This window comes from Heliangelus exortis, chromosome 8 (assembly GCF_036169615.1).
Source record: "Heliangelus exortis chromosome 8, bHelExo1.hap1, whole genome shotgun sequence".
Taxonomy (NCBI): Eukaryota; Metazoa; Chordata; class Aves; order Apodiformes; family Trochilidae; genus Heliangelus; species Heliangelus exortis.
In genome coordinates this window covers 5,723,972-5,738,703 of record NC_092429.1, presented here as the reverse complement: position 1 = coordinate 5,738,703, position 14,732 = coordinate 5,723,972, and the positions used below count along the sequence as shown (strand labels likewise).

At 40.9% G+C, this 14,732-nt stretch overlaps 2 protein-coding genes across 3 annotated transcripts in view; one reads left to right on the top strand and one right to left on the bottom strand.

Moving 5' to 3' along the window:
- Positions 1-14,732, top strand: part of SCP2 (sterol carrier protein 2) — a 104,263-nt gene that overhangs the window by 58,393 nt on the left and 31,138 nt on the right. The window lies entirely within an intron of this gene.
- SLC1A7 (solute carrier family 1 member 7) overlaps positions 1-14,732 on the bottom strand; it is a 47,267-nt gene that overhangs the window by 2,466 nt on the left and 30,069 nt on the right. For both annotated transcript variants that reach the window (XM_071750102.1, XM_071750103.1), the window contains exons 6-10: positions 13,493-13,592; positions 12,680-12,913; positions 8,369-8,563; positions 5,139-5,273; positions 990-1,089 (exon numbers count right to left, since the gene is read on the bottom strand). In XM_071750102.1, coding sequence (XP_071606203.1) covers positions 990-1,089; positions 5,139-5,273; positions 8,369-8,563; positions 12,680-12,913; positions 13,493-13,592 — 764 coding nt within the window. The remainder of the gene's footprint in view (positions 1-989; positions 1,090-5,138; positions 5,274-8,368; positions 8,564-12,679; positions 12,914-13,492; positions 13,593-14,732) is intronic.

The following is a 14,732-nucleotide window of genomic DNA, read 5'->3' as shown; positions in this document are numbered from 1 at the left end:
GTGGGAGAAATAATAACAGAAATAAGACTTTGATATAAGTACTCTTTTCTTTGTACAGTATTACAAACGCTGCCCAGAAATTAAACATGTCCTGTGAAAATCAGTCCTGATGAAGAAACTTTCCTGCTTAAACTCTTCTGTATTTGTGGAAGAAAGGCAGTGAGAATTTGCCATGAGCTGAAATGGTTGGGGATTAGCACCCCCAAGCATGATGGGTTTGTGGAATTAGGAATCTCTTCTGTCATGGATTTAAAGAAAGAGCACGAGAAGGTGAAGGGAAAGACTGGATGATGAATGGCAAGGAGGAAAGAAAAAAAATATGAGTGGAGGGAAGCAGGAGCAAAAGATAGAGTTAGGTGTGGTGTGTGGAGTAAGTTATAGAAAAGGGGAAACAAAGATGTAAGGAGGGACTTGTATTAAATGTTAGAGGCATTAAGGTGCCTGAGAATGAGGTCAAGAATGGAGCAATAATCTTGTGCTAGTCCAGAAAGGAAATTATTGCAATGGTGGCTTCAGATTATACTAACACAGAGGCCTGAAACACCCAGGGTTGTTGCTTTTGTTGTGAGTTTAATGACTATGCATGTACCCCCTCCCAGACACCTTTCCCTCTTTACCTTTTCCTATACCCAACACTCAAGGACATTTGTCACCCTGCTTTGTGGCTGGTGATATTTTTAGAAGGACAATTTACTGTCCAGTCAGGGCTTGGGTAGGGAGTGCTGCAGAGTTCCAGCAACTCAGGCATTTGCAGGACAGTGCTGCTCCTCCTGCTCCCAGCCCGTGTGCCAGACTCAGGGGCTTTTTGCATGACCTCATGGAAAATGACCTCTCCACCCCATCTGGACAAGCAGCACATTGCCCAATTCTGTCCCCTCCCTAAAACACCTTCTATAAGCTGGATGAAACAACTGGGAGGCCCAGGGCTCTAAGGTTCTTTGCTGTAATAGGGCACATGGCCAACACCCCCTGGCTCATGGTGTTGTTACCTCATCACCATCCTTGATGAACTCCTTCCGGCAGATGTGTGCCATGATCCCAGCAGCCAGTGCATCTCCCAGGACATTGATCATTGTCCTAAACCTGTCTCTGGAAAATGAAATAGCAATGATAAGTTGTTGGCCTGTGCCTTCATCACTGCAGCTGAAGGCCAGTTTGGCTGTTTTTTAATTTTTTTTTTTTTTATCAGCTAACAAGTTTAGGCATGGTAGTAAGGAGTGTGACACAGGAGAGCCACCAGTGACTGAGCTGCTCAGTGGGGTTTTCAGCCTTTTCAGAGTCCTGTGCTGCCACACACTTCAGTTTGTAACTGAGCTAACTGGAGCAGCTATGCAAGCTGGTTCAGCACTGAAGAGTTTAAACACAGCAGATTAAGACTGCATTTATGTCAGAGCTTTTACATTTTTATGTCCAAGTTTTTACATTAAGGTCCAGTATTATGGCCTGATCTGGAGGCTGGTGCTGCAAATATCTTAATTCAGCAGAAGAAGAGGGCAGGCAGTAAATCCAGTACCTAGTATTAGTTATCAAGGTCCCAGTCTCAGCAATCAAAGTGCTGGTTAAGAAGATTCTTGTATTGGTAGACTGTGCAGAATACAATTAAAATTATTCAGAAGAGAGCCGCATAACCACACACACAAACTAAACAGGCACTGAATATATTTAAATCATGTTCATTTCTGAAAAAAAAGTTATCTTTTCTGTGCCTACTGGTGGCTTGTAGAGATTCCTCATTTTCAGTTACCATCTTTTCCAACTTAAATTTTTATGCTTGATGGTACTTTGTATATATACAGTTTCATTATTTTTCATTTTTTTCATTTATGGGCTTATGTTTTCCTTGTTTACACCTTCTACCCACTGTCTAAAACATAAATTTATTGAAGTGCAGACTGTAAATACACAAAAGTAAGTGGTTGTCATAGGCAAGTGTTACACTTGAAACAGCTTAGGATCAGTTAGCTAGAATGAGGTTTCAAATAGATGGTATAGCTTTTAAGTCTGAAATATATCACATATTTTCCAAGAAAAACATACACATCTGAAAACTGTGTTATATTGTTAACTTAATTTATTAATGTGGGTTATAAAATGGAGGTTCAGAAATCTCCAGATGTTTGGCTTATGAAAGTCAGTGGCAGTCCAATACAAACACTGCCCAGTGTTCTGATCCTGTGTCTTAATATAGAAAAGGACTGAAACTGTGTGCTGATTTTTTGGTCAGATATTTTAGGCATGTACATGTGCATGCAAATGTTTGTCCAGTTGCCTGCCTGATTACCATGGAAGTTCCTGCAGGAAAGGTCACTCGTGTGTGTGGTTACCCAAACTGTACATGCAAGTGCACACAACTTCAGCAGGAAGATTCCACAATCTTCACCTTGGTGTGCTTGGTGACTCCACGACCCAGTACTCTGCTTGTTTGCTGAATCCATTTTTCTAATTCCTGCTGTTCTGATTTGGGGTTTTGCCTTGAGAAAAATTCCTCCAAGACTGTGTTAAGCAGGAGAAGTACAGTGACAGTGCATGCTGATATTGATTCCCATTACACATGGACTTTTTTTTTTATTCCCTTGGTTGATCATCAAATTTTGATTCCTGGAAAGATATTCCCAGCTGTTAATTTTGGATTGTGCAAAGAGTCAGCTGTGGTAAAGAAGCAGCTATATGAGCAGAACTCAAGTATTTGCACTCACTTTTTTGGCTCTAATTAGCATCCCTTCCAAGGACAGGATTGTTCAGAGGAAACAGTGCACCATACTGAAACCCTTAAGAAATTGTATTGCCTGCTGTATCATTTGATCAGTTCTATTGCATATTTCTGTGTGTATGGAGTAGTCTGCACTATGCAGGAAGGGAACCACACTGCACATCACTTGTATTTTTCCACTAAGAGGCCAAATGCTGCTAGCAGCATTTCTTTCAGTGCAAACACCAGGGCTGGGTGTTGCATTTGTATTTTATCTTTAGATTACATTATTAAAGACGTAAAGTAAAGATGGAAAAATTTTACCTTGTGTTTAATACAGTAAATGAGGAACATTTTTATTTTCTTCTTTATGTCTCTGGGCACTAACTGAAGGTATGAAGTTCACATACATGTTATGGTTACCTAAATGAGTTGTAATGCCTGCAGTGCATTTTAATGGGTATTTCAGTCTTGTGAGACCATCTAACCAGCCTTCTTTAAGCATTCTTCATACTCCACTACCTCTAAAACTAAAATTGAAAATATTCATCATGTCAACCATGTTGACACTTTGCATCTGCAGGCTCCTGAAATCACCAAGTGCAGAAATACAGAAATATATTTTTTGTATAAAACAAAAGATAGAGAATTGGGTCTGCTCCTTGCTCACTTATTAATACCATCTGGAACTATAGGCTGAATAAGGTTTATTTCTGTTGTTTTGAAAAAAATTGTAAGACAAAGAGAAACATAATTCTTATATATGCAGGAAGACTTACTGGAAAAACAATGAAATGTTGATCTTGCAAGAGCTGGGTGAAAACTGAGCAATATAGCAGGAGAAGGCTTTTGTATTGCAGCTTAAAATACTTCCATTTTGTTGTGCTTCATTAACTACTGAACTTGAGTGACTAGCATCAAAAGGCTGCTTTATTAAAAACTGAACTGCCCTGCCCAAGTTTTGGTACCCACAGCAGATCCTATTTATTCTTTGCAGAAGAATATTCCTTAAATAAAGTATGTCTTAAAATGTACATACAACACAACACTCCTGACTCTTATTGTAATATAATAGTCTGTTACACTGAAGAGGGAAGTAAACTATTTATTCTCACAGTTCTTTGTAGAAAAAAATCAGTGGCTTAAAGCTGAATAAAATAAGAACTAGAATAGAATGGACTTGTAACATATTTTGACCCAGAACCCTGATGTAATGGAACTCCACTGAATTAATGGAGATCTATTTATGTAGATGAGGTAAAAATTAACTTGGATTGTTTCCTTATGACTCCATGAATTAATTATTTAGCTAATTGTAATTCTAATGAGCGAGGGACCAATATTTTACCATTTATCTTATTAGAGTATTAAAAATTGTTCGGTTGATTTATGGATATCTACATAAAAGTTAAGACCTCAAATGAACCCTTCCTTATGAATTGTTGAGGTGTTTTTTTAACAGGTGACAGGAATCTCTTATTCTGTGTGTTAAATTTTTGCCTCTTCTGTTCAGTCCTCAGTGCTTAGTGAATGGAGCAAAGTAACCTCTCTAGGGAATGGCTGCACTTGCAAAACATGCAGGGGGCTACAAATTGCTTCTGCTTAATTAGCACTGAAATCAGAAAGGGCAGAACCACATCAGGGTCTGTGATGAACAGAAAACTGAATCAGTCCTAATGCAGTGCCTTGCAAGTACAACCTTCAGGTTATGTATCTGATGGATCTGGTCACAGTCTGGGTAGCTCTGCACAGCACAACCCTTTCTGTGCTCTTGTGGGATGGGTGGCAGTGGGGTGGCAGCACCTCCCTGCTCTAGCACTGCCAGAAGTGTCAGGGGGCTGATAAGCAGAGTGCAGGCAAAACACATTTCCTAGGAATGTCAGCCCTTTACCCAAGGCAAGGTCTCAGAGTTGCACCTGATGGATATTTGTCTGGCCTGACTTTACAAACTCTCATGAAAGTGAGCTCTAACCTGGCTAGGTGCAGCCACTTCTATTGCTTTACTGCCCTTCTAGATAAAAATTATTCTCAGGTTTTCCTGTGACCCGATTTAAGGTAGTTATTCTGGTTTTCCTTCTCCCTCCCCATGAACATGAAGAACAATCAATTCTTGTCCTCTTCAGGACAATCTTGGCCGTTTGGAAAACCACTGTGGTGCCCTCTTTCAGCCTGCTCTGGTTTTAGGCTAAACAAACTCCTCTTCTTCAGCCTTTTCATGTACATCATATTGTCCAAATCTCATCTAGTTTCTCTCTCATACATCTAAGTCCTTTTTTCAGCATAATGCCCACTTTGGCAACAAATTTCTTCTGAGGACACATTGGCTCCGTTTCAAACAGTTACTTCAAATGTAAGTGAATGTATACTTGTATTACCATACCACTGGATATCATCTGCCTTTTCAGCACCACTGCCACACTGGAAACCTCAAAATCTTGGTGTTACTTACAGTGCCCAGTCAACAGCAATGATCAGGGTGATGTCATCTGTCGGGAGCCCAACTGAGGTCAGGACAATGACCATGGTCACCAGGCCAGCTTGAGGGATACCTGCAGCACCTATACTGGCAGCTGTTGCTGTGATACTTTAACAAAGAAAGAAAGAAAGAAGCTTCACCAGTGGTGGAACACCCTGCAAGAAACCACAGCATGTTTCTATGGGAGTTTTCCTAAACCCAAATCCTTCTTACACAGCCCACTGCACAGAAGTGGCAGAATTTTGTGGACAGAAGTCAGGGCAGAGAGCAAGAACGTGCCCAAGTGTTTGCCCAGTGCTCAGTTCTCGCCCTCTACCTTTGAGGGGGGGGGTCACTTCAGTGTCACCTCAATAACACAAGTGCAGGGGTTTGTGGCCAGCCAGCCTGGGGGCTTCTCTGAGCTCTCAGCTTCTCCTTGTTCATGGCACCACACACCCCTGTGTGCAGAAATCTGCCAGCAGTCCCCACTGCTGCTTCACCCTTGGCAGCAGAGCTCCCAACAGCCATTTCTAAATCATCAGTACCAGTTCCTGTTCCAGGCAAACCCTCTGGCTGTGGATTTTAATGTCAATCCATCAGAAGGAGGCTAGGCCAAGGGTAAAAAGGCTGGGCCAAGGGTGAAGTCCTTGCATAGCACGTGGCTTTGCATGCTTGGATCTAAACATGAAGCAAGCACGGATGTAAGTGCACCTCTTCAGTTACTGGAAAGTATTTTTCTTGACCTTAACACCAATTTTTCATCCAGAGAAGCAGAGACCAGGGCAAGAGTGGACCTGGCAGGCTTAACATTTCTTTCTTAATGCTATTTTTAGGGGAGACTTTTCATTCCTTTTCAAGGATCAGAATTGACCGGATATATTAATTTCCACCCATCTGGCCACTTCCAAGAGCTAGGCCATCCAGCAGAAAAACAAAAAGCTGATGTTGATAACTGCAAAAGGATGTCTTGAAGCATGTACACTGATAATCCACTGCATTCATCAATCCAGAGTTTCAGAGCTTTTGGCAAGGAGTGAAGTCTCATCGACCTCTTGTGATGGAAAATGAGGGTAATCATATTCACCCCTGTCAGAACTGAGACACAGAGATATCCAGTGTCCTGCTCCACAGCTGTACAGTGTACCAGTAGAGCAGCATCAGTGTTTCTAACTAGAGCCCTCTTCTGCAATAAAAAAACACAGTTGCCTGTGGGTGTGATGGGAAATGAGAAAGATTTAAAACCACATTTCTCAAGTGTTAGCTTGTATAGCATCCTGATAGTATTGTAAGGAAGGGACAGGTGCTCACTAGTTAAATAAGAGATAAATGTAATGACCATTAAAAGGCTCTCCAGTTAGTGCTATCATCTGGCTGGCTAATTAGGGCTGCTTCTGTCTCTCAGTAAATTTAAGGCTAGAAAGTCTCATGACTTAATTGGGAGCAAAAAAGGGAATTCTTAACTAAGAGTGTACGGGCAAGCTCCTCTGCTATTCCCTTGAAATGTTACCTTGATGTAGATGTTTCTTCCTATAATATGCTAAATGGATGGGAATAGGACCTTTAATCTCTTTTCTGCTACATCTAGGTTTGCATAATCTGTCAGTTTGCATAAACTGTCAGTCTGGATTTTACAAACTATGAGCAAAGGAGACTAATTATTTTTCTAATATTTCCTACCCCTAGCAAAAATATCCTGGCACTCAGGAATATCTGAATTTGAAAATACCAGATCATAAAGTAGCAAGATCTGGGGCAGGTTTGCTCCACAGAATACAGTTGGAATTTGGCCTCACACATTCAAAGTACTGAATCCACTGTGATTTCCTATTTACCCCTTTTTTGTCAGTCTTTTTATTTCCTTTCCTTTCCTTTATGGTATTTTTCCAAACTTCACTTGTATTTCCCTTCTCTTGTCTTTACTGCTCTCTGCTTCTTATGTACAAGCACTTAATATGAGCAGAGAAAATAGATAAAATAGTGTCCTGCTAAAAGAAAGTTAGAACTGAACCACTATCCATTCCTCCTCAGTTTTTTACATCACTATTGTCTACTTCCCAGTGTATGTAAGAACTGACCATGCTCTCTGCCATATTTTAGGTCCATGTTCTAAAAATATCCCCCAATCCAAAAGTAATCAAAAAGATTAAATTTCAGCACAGGATTATTCCAATAATTTTCAGAGAGAGAGACAGCTCAAAGCAAGAGTTCACATGGGCACAATTTCTTTCTTCTGGTTCTCATCTAACAAGATCTTGCCAGAAACCCATTAGCAAACCTCAGCTGTCATCTGTGGTTAGTTTCAGGACTCTCCTCCTCTTGTCATGAAGGTTTTGAAGTCCAGCAGAAGATGGGCAAGGCCCAGGAGTGTAAACAGGGCCATGATGAGGTCACTGGGTGGGTAGGTAAGCAGATCTCAAATATGTTGCACAAGGCTCTGACTATGAGGAATGTTTTTCTAATCATTTGTTCCCTGCTGGAAGCTGCAGGTTTCACTCCCTGAGGCATTCTTTGGCAGCCACTGGAGTTATTCTGGCAGTAACTGGTCAGCTGGATCTTCTAGAGTTCTGGATCCATTACAGACCTTTCAAGGATGGGGTATGTAGCTCTAGCACAATCTGCCCATCCACAGCTTGGTTGTTTATGAAGTTTTAACAAACAGCAGAGAAGACATTTTAAAAATATCTGATTAATATGACATCCTGATGAAAACTTGTCCTGATAGCAGCCTCTGTCCTCCTTCCCTGTTCCCCTAAATCCTCCAAGGTTTGAAAAGGAGCTCTGTAACACACACTCTTCCCTGTATCTGATACAAGACTTCTAGCATGTGTTTTTGTTTGGTTTTTTTACCCTTTTTTTTCTCAGGTAAAGAGAACCAGAGTTAAAGTTGAAAATAATTCTGATGTTTAAGAGTGTTATAAACACCAATAGTAGCAATGCTAGAAAATGATCAATGGGTTGCCTAAAAGTAAGAATTAGATGCTTATCCTCAAACAGAAATGCAATTCCTGGTGGCCACATATTTCTGTTGGACAGTACCAGTACAGTTTCTCTCTGTACAGTCCCTGATCTCTGCATTATTTAAAGAAAACCATCCTAGGAGGAATGCATCCTTTGGTAATAGCAAAGATGAGTTTTGCTCCAAACATTCCTCCACACAAGAATTGTCAGAGTGCTTGGCTCAACAAGACAAACAAATCCCAGCATGTGGAATGTGAGGTTCATACCTTATAGTAATAATCTGTCCAAAATCCAGCTCGTAGTTGTTTACTTGTGCAATGAAGATGGCAGCCACTGCCTCGTAGAGTGCTGTCCCATCCATGTTGATGGTGGCTCCCACGGGCAGCACAAACCTGGCAATCCTCCTGTCCACATGGTTGTTCTCCAGCAAGCACTTGAAAGTGATAGGCAGTGTGGCTGAGCTGCAGAACAGCAGAGAGAAGCACACATTGAATTACTTTTATTTCTGGGAAATCCATCGAATCGTAGCAAACCTTCTCCAGGCAGGGTGAATTTTACACTAACCAGCTGTCTACTGCTTCTCATCCCTTGGGCTGCACATCTAACTCACTTGTAGTGTAACTCATTCCTTCCCTTGAGGGGGGATAAAGACAGTCATATGTATAAATACTAGAGTTAGAGCAAATTTTCCTCACCCATAATTAAAAATGTTATTCTCCCTCTTTCTGAAGAGAAGAGACAGAAATCCCTCAGAGGAAGTATTGTACAAATATTGTCAAATGCAAACCAGAGGAAACCTGTTTTCTGAAAGCTGTTTTATGTAGTGTTAAACAGTGGAGCAATAACATGAAAGCTTGACGCTGCATTTCTTTGGAGGAAAATATACTCTAAAGCACAGACCTTAATCTGTTAAGGCTTAAAAAAACTTTCCTAAAGCTTTCAACTAAAAGGAGGGGTATCTCCCAGAACTAACTCTAAGAACTAAAAATTCATTTTTAGAGTTATATATCAATTTTGGGATAAAATGCTGCAGCTGCAGACACTGAGTATAAGCTAATGCTGGATCAGGCCAAGCTCTTGCTAGTGAGAGCCACAAAGGCAGGAGGCACTGTGGAAGAACAGCTGTTCGGCCTGCTCTGTTTATCTTATCATTCAAATGCATTTTGATATTTGCTCCAAAAAATTAACAAACTGATCTCATCTCCCTTTTGCTAAATCTGCCTTTAATTTGCTCTGTGCAACAGCCAAGTTCAGAGTGTTTCATAAGCAGCAAAACCATTGAAAAACTCGTGTTGGTCTGCAGAGGAGATGAAAATTGCTTCTTTTGATAGAATGGACCATTGAGAAGGTGCTGCTTTAATCCATTAATGATATGGAAAGATGACCTAGAAACATAAAATTCCCTCAGGCCATTAGAACAAGAAAAGCTAAAATCCAGAGGACTTTTCCCTGTAGGCCAAATACTGCTTTCTCAGTCCAGTCAGAGGTGATAAGCTGAGGGCTGAGGGGAGGAAAGCAGGGAGTCAGAAATCCACAGCTCTGCAGCCTGACTACCCCAGGGCAGAGCAAGGTGGGCAGTGACAGCACCTGCTGGAGACATGGTACTGATGGAGCGAAAGGAGCTCTGTACATCCCTGCTGGTGCCTGCTGCCAAAACCAGCCCATCCTGAGGCCCAGGGCTTGGCTGCATGGGCTACCTGGCCAGGGGACTGATGCAGGGACTTGGTGCTGCTTGGAAGGATCCAAGCATCCTAAACAAGACACCAAAGAAATAAGAGACCTCCCTGTCTCTCCCATAATGTCTGTGCAAACCAAATTAGTGCTGTGATTGGGATTTCTGGAGAAACAGAAAGAGATTCAGAATGGGGTGCAGAAAATTTCATTAAAGGGAAATGGCTTAGAATAATGTTCAGATTCAGTAATATCATTGCCATGGGACAGCTGCTCAGTGGTTTTCAGGTTCCCTTGTGTTACATTCCTGAGGTTTGTACATGGTTTGTTTTTGAATCTTGCAGTTTGAGTTTTAGCTTGAAATGAAAGCTTTCCACAATTCCACAGGTGCAGGCTAGCTGGAATGAGTATCAGAACACTGATCTGTGGGGTTTTTTATATTTTTAAATGTAGACATCAACTGACACAGAAACATCTGCAAGAAACACACCAGTACACTTCAAATCAACTCTTTGTTCTCCTCCAAGATGATCTGAAAATCCAATACCCACATTATGTGTGTTACATAATGCCCCTGTGGCAAGTCTTGTTTAACCAAATGCAGATGTGTTGACTGTCAGGAGGAGCAGCTCTCCTGTCCAGCCCCAATTGCTTGTGCATGTTCTTTTGGCAGCAGCTCAGTTATGTGCAGCATCCATTCCCTTCAGTGTAACAAAGGTGAAAAGTTCAGCTACCTCTAGACAAGGCTTTGCTATTTGAGCAGAAAACCAACAAAACCCATGTCAGGCCTGTGTTGACACTGGTAAGAAGAGGCAAACAGTGCTAAATCCCTCCAAAAGGTCCAAGCCCCCCAAATCTGTAAGTTCAGAGCCTTTCCTCAGGACTCCCCTTAGCTTTGCTGGCATTCTGGTAGTAAAGCTACTAAATCTTCTCTGGTATCAAGTCCTGCTGGTCATGGGTACCAGGCTGAGCTACCTGAGAGTGGGAGAGCCCTGCTCCCACCCTACTCCCCCTCTGTGCCTGTAAATATGAAATTAATTACCCAAGTCTAGCATGGGTCTAGTGCAACTTAAATTTTTCCTTTTTTATTGTTCCTTCATAAAATATAGATTATTTCCCTTTTCACACTGGTGGTAGTTACCACATTGCAAAGTAATGTTTTGTAGCAAAAATAAGTTTTGAAGATCATAGCAAAAAATTTATGACAACTAATCTGTTCAAGCTATACATGTTACTTTTCTATGTATTATTTACCTAGGTGATTTGCAGATTTCCAGATTTCTGCAGACCTCACATTATTATTTATCAGTGATGATGTTCTATGCAAAGCCATATGCACTGATTACATAATCTTATTACATTTAATAAGATTAGAATTTAATAATCTTATTAGATTATTAAAAAATTATTTATATCAGTATTTGTTTGACTGCCTTCTCAGAACTTTCTATCTATAAGTCAGTCCTGCCTTTTCCTTCTACTATCACACCAATTACAAATGGAATTTATTTCTAAGTGGGTCACTCTATTGTAGGAGAGATTATGTGACTTCTTCCTCAAGGAACTTGGGAAATTATGAAGAAAAGTACAATTAGAGGCATGAAGGATAAGAAGCTGGTACAATACTATTGTCTGAAAGGATTAATAGTCATCAGAACTCAATTTTATAGAATTATTATAATATGGAAGAAGGCATCGGTGTTCAACTGTGAAGTACTCTTCACTTGTCATAGTTAATAAGAAACATTCTGGAGTTAATAAAGCCTTTTAACTTTTCATTATGTTTCTTTATTAATAGATGTTCCAAATTTATCATTGATCTTGTACTAATTACTAACTTGGAGTCTAAATAAGGCAGATGAAAGTAAGTGTTTGTCAGTACTTGTCATAATTTCAAAATCTGGGAAAGATTTCAGTATTTCCAGTCTTTCTGTCAAAGAACAATAACTTTTAAAAAAATCATCCCAAAGCAAAAATTATATAAAAGAACAGTACCTTCTCCTTTCTTTAGCCCTCTTCCTTTACAAATGACAGTAGAAATAATAAATATGTAAGATGTGCTAAAGAGACCTCTTTGCTTGGCATTTTCCATTTCTACTGTGGCTGTTATTACTGCATAGGAAGCCTTAGGTATAGCTGCTCCTGTTACTTGAGAGTAAGAAACCTCCAGCCACACTTGCCATAGAACTGGGTTTTCATGGTATTGGCTACACAGAAATATTATTAGAAATTATTAGTTGTCATTCTTGTCTCCACTCTATGCAAGTGAATTCCAGCCCCTTTCACTCACTTCTCATGCAGCAGTTTATCCATGTTGGGAGTAATTTTCATAACCAGTTCACAAGCTGTTTCCCATTTTCACTGTACCTTTGTTCAGCTATGGTTAAAACTCATTGTATATATTCTCTAAAAAGGATGCAAAAAATATTATTCTTTGAGTAGAACAGCTAAATACTTTCCCAGTCCTGGACAATAGCTTGCAACCACAGCCTTTTCTTAATGTAAAATATTTCCATATGACTGAACTAGGAGGTTCTCCACTAATACCAAAAATTAAGTTTGGACAAATTGTGTGTCCCTTATATATATTAACTTTGTAGAGGCACAGCGTTTGTTTTTATGGAAAAATACCCTATTTCCTTTCTAGTCCTCTATGAAAAGCAATTTTTCTCCAATATTTTTTAAATTTAGGGAAAACAATGTGGCAAACAGTACTGTCAAATGGTTCCCATGCATAACTTCCAAAAGTTGAGAGACACATCTTTAACAAATATACCAGTGAGTTTGACACAGGCCATTTTTCAGATACAAATGTACAGCTATGGTGTGCTGTTCCCAAGAGAAAGCTGGAGTAAGGATCTAGAAAACTTTTTGTTTCATCTGTCCTTCTAGAAACTCTTAAATACCTGGAGGATGTGGCCAGAGCAATGAGCAAGGCTTGTAGAATCCCTCTGATGAAGACGATGGGGTTCTTCTTGGTGATAAAGAAATACATCATTGGCAGGATAAAGAGCCCATGCACCACCAGGCCACAAACCACTGTAATGGCATAGAAACCCAGCTTCTTCCCAATGGCTGAAGGGTCATCCATTTCTAAGATTTTACCAGCAATCAAGAACACAATTCCAAATGGGAAATACCTGATTAAAAGGAAAGGCAGTCATAATTAGGAGACAGCTGACTTTTACCAAACACTAGCAGTGCAGTGACAACATCCTGGCTGGAAGAGGCACAGGTGGGTTCCCTGGTTTTATCAGACTCAGCCCCTCTCTCTCACACTTGAGTGCCTGAAGCACCTGGTTAAAACAATATTTTATGTGGGGTACTCCTCAGTAGTAGCAGTGCTGTAAGGGATGAAGTACCAGCTTTAGAATCTCACCCTGCTCCCTCCTTGCATGGGCTGGATGTATTATATTCCTTCTTGGTATGCCCAAGGATTGGCAGTGCCCTTGGTGCATACAGCACTCACCCAGCTATACCATGTTTTGGTTTTTGGGAGTAAAATCCGGGGTGCCTCTGCCAAAACGACAGCACAAACCACAGACAGGATGTGTGCTTCTTTATCTCCCTCCAAATGCTGAGGGACCTGCAAAGCTAAGGATTTTTCACCTCATTTATTTCCCTGGAAATAAGTTTATGACATTTCTGTACATCCTCCTCTGTTGAAATTTTCTTTTTTTAAAAAAATACTGATTTTCTTACTAACAACAGCTACTTACCAAACAGCCACTGCCACTATCTTCATGACAGATTCATTTAAGCACTGGCAAAAGCTGACCAAAGGAACACCACTGTTCCCCATTCTTCCCAACATTATACCTGCAAACAAAAGCATTCAGGTTCAATTTCTCAGGTGCCTCCTTGCAGAGCTCAGTGCTTTTCCTCTCTGCTGCAGTTCAAAGTGAGCTTTGTGGGAGATGATTGGAAGGCTGCAGATCTTCCCCTTGTATCAATAGATGTGGGGTCTGAAAAATCTCACCTCACACACACACAGACACAGTGAGAGCATGGGGCAGCCAGGCCACACATGGGCACTGTCCCCCAGCTTGGGTTTTTTTTTTCATTTACACTTCCCTGAAAGTTTCTCTGTGGCAGTAGAGACTTTTGTGCCATAGATTTACTCCCTGTAGGAGCAAGCTCACTTCCTTAACTGTCGTAGAGCCCAGAGATGGATTTACCTGCTCTGAGGGATCCATTGGAAGACAAACTGGGAAATATCCCTCTAATGGAGGAAGCTGTGGCTGCCTTACAGCTGCCTCCAACTGGGCAGCACGCAGGGGACTTTCCAGGGGCAAAGCCACTACTGAGGTTTGTTGTGATAACAGAGAGTTAATACCTGAGGTCTCCTTCCCATTATTAGTTGATATCTGTCAACTAATAATAATAATCAACAACCCTTATAGTCAGTCTTGGGGGAGATAAGGAAAAGGAAGTTCATGTGAAGAAAATCCAAATGGATTCACAGACCTAACCAGCAAAGAAAGCAGTGAAAACCCATTCATGTGCACTCAGTGCTCTGAAAGGAAAACAATCCATCTCCAGGCTGTGCCATCCAGCCATATATTCTCCAGACAGTGTTAGTTTCCACTAATGCATATAAATAGACATAATTTTCCTATTTTATGAATGTTCTGACATCACTCTCTGAAAGGATTATAATTGATTGAGTTAATTGCTCAATGAAGCACTTCAAAAGCTGCCTGCACCCAGGGGCACTGCCTTTGAAGGCAGTTTCAAGGGGAGGCAAGGGGCTGTGAGTGGGGGGTGTGCTGCCTCTTGCTCTGGATTTGCAGTGTCCTCTATCAGCAAGATCCCAGGCTCTGATCCTCAGAGCCCACATCTGCACTTGTGAGCCAGGTCTTGGGCAGCACTGATTCCAGGGAAGTCCCCTCCTGAGGCAGGGAGGGAGGTTCTCAGTTGTTTTATCCAGGGATTTCACAATAACAGTGCATTCAAGAT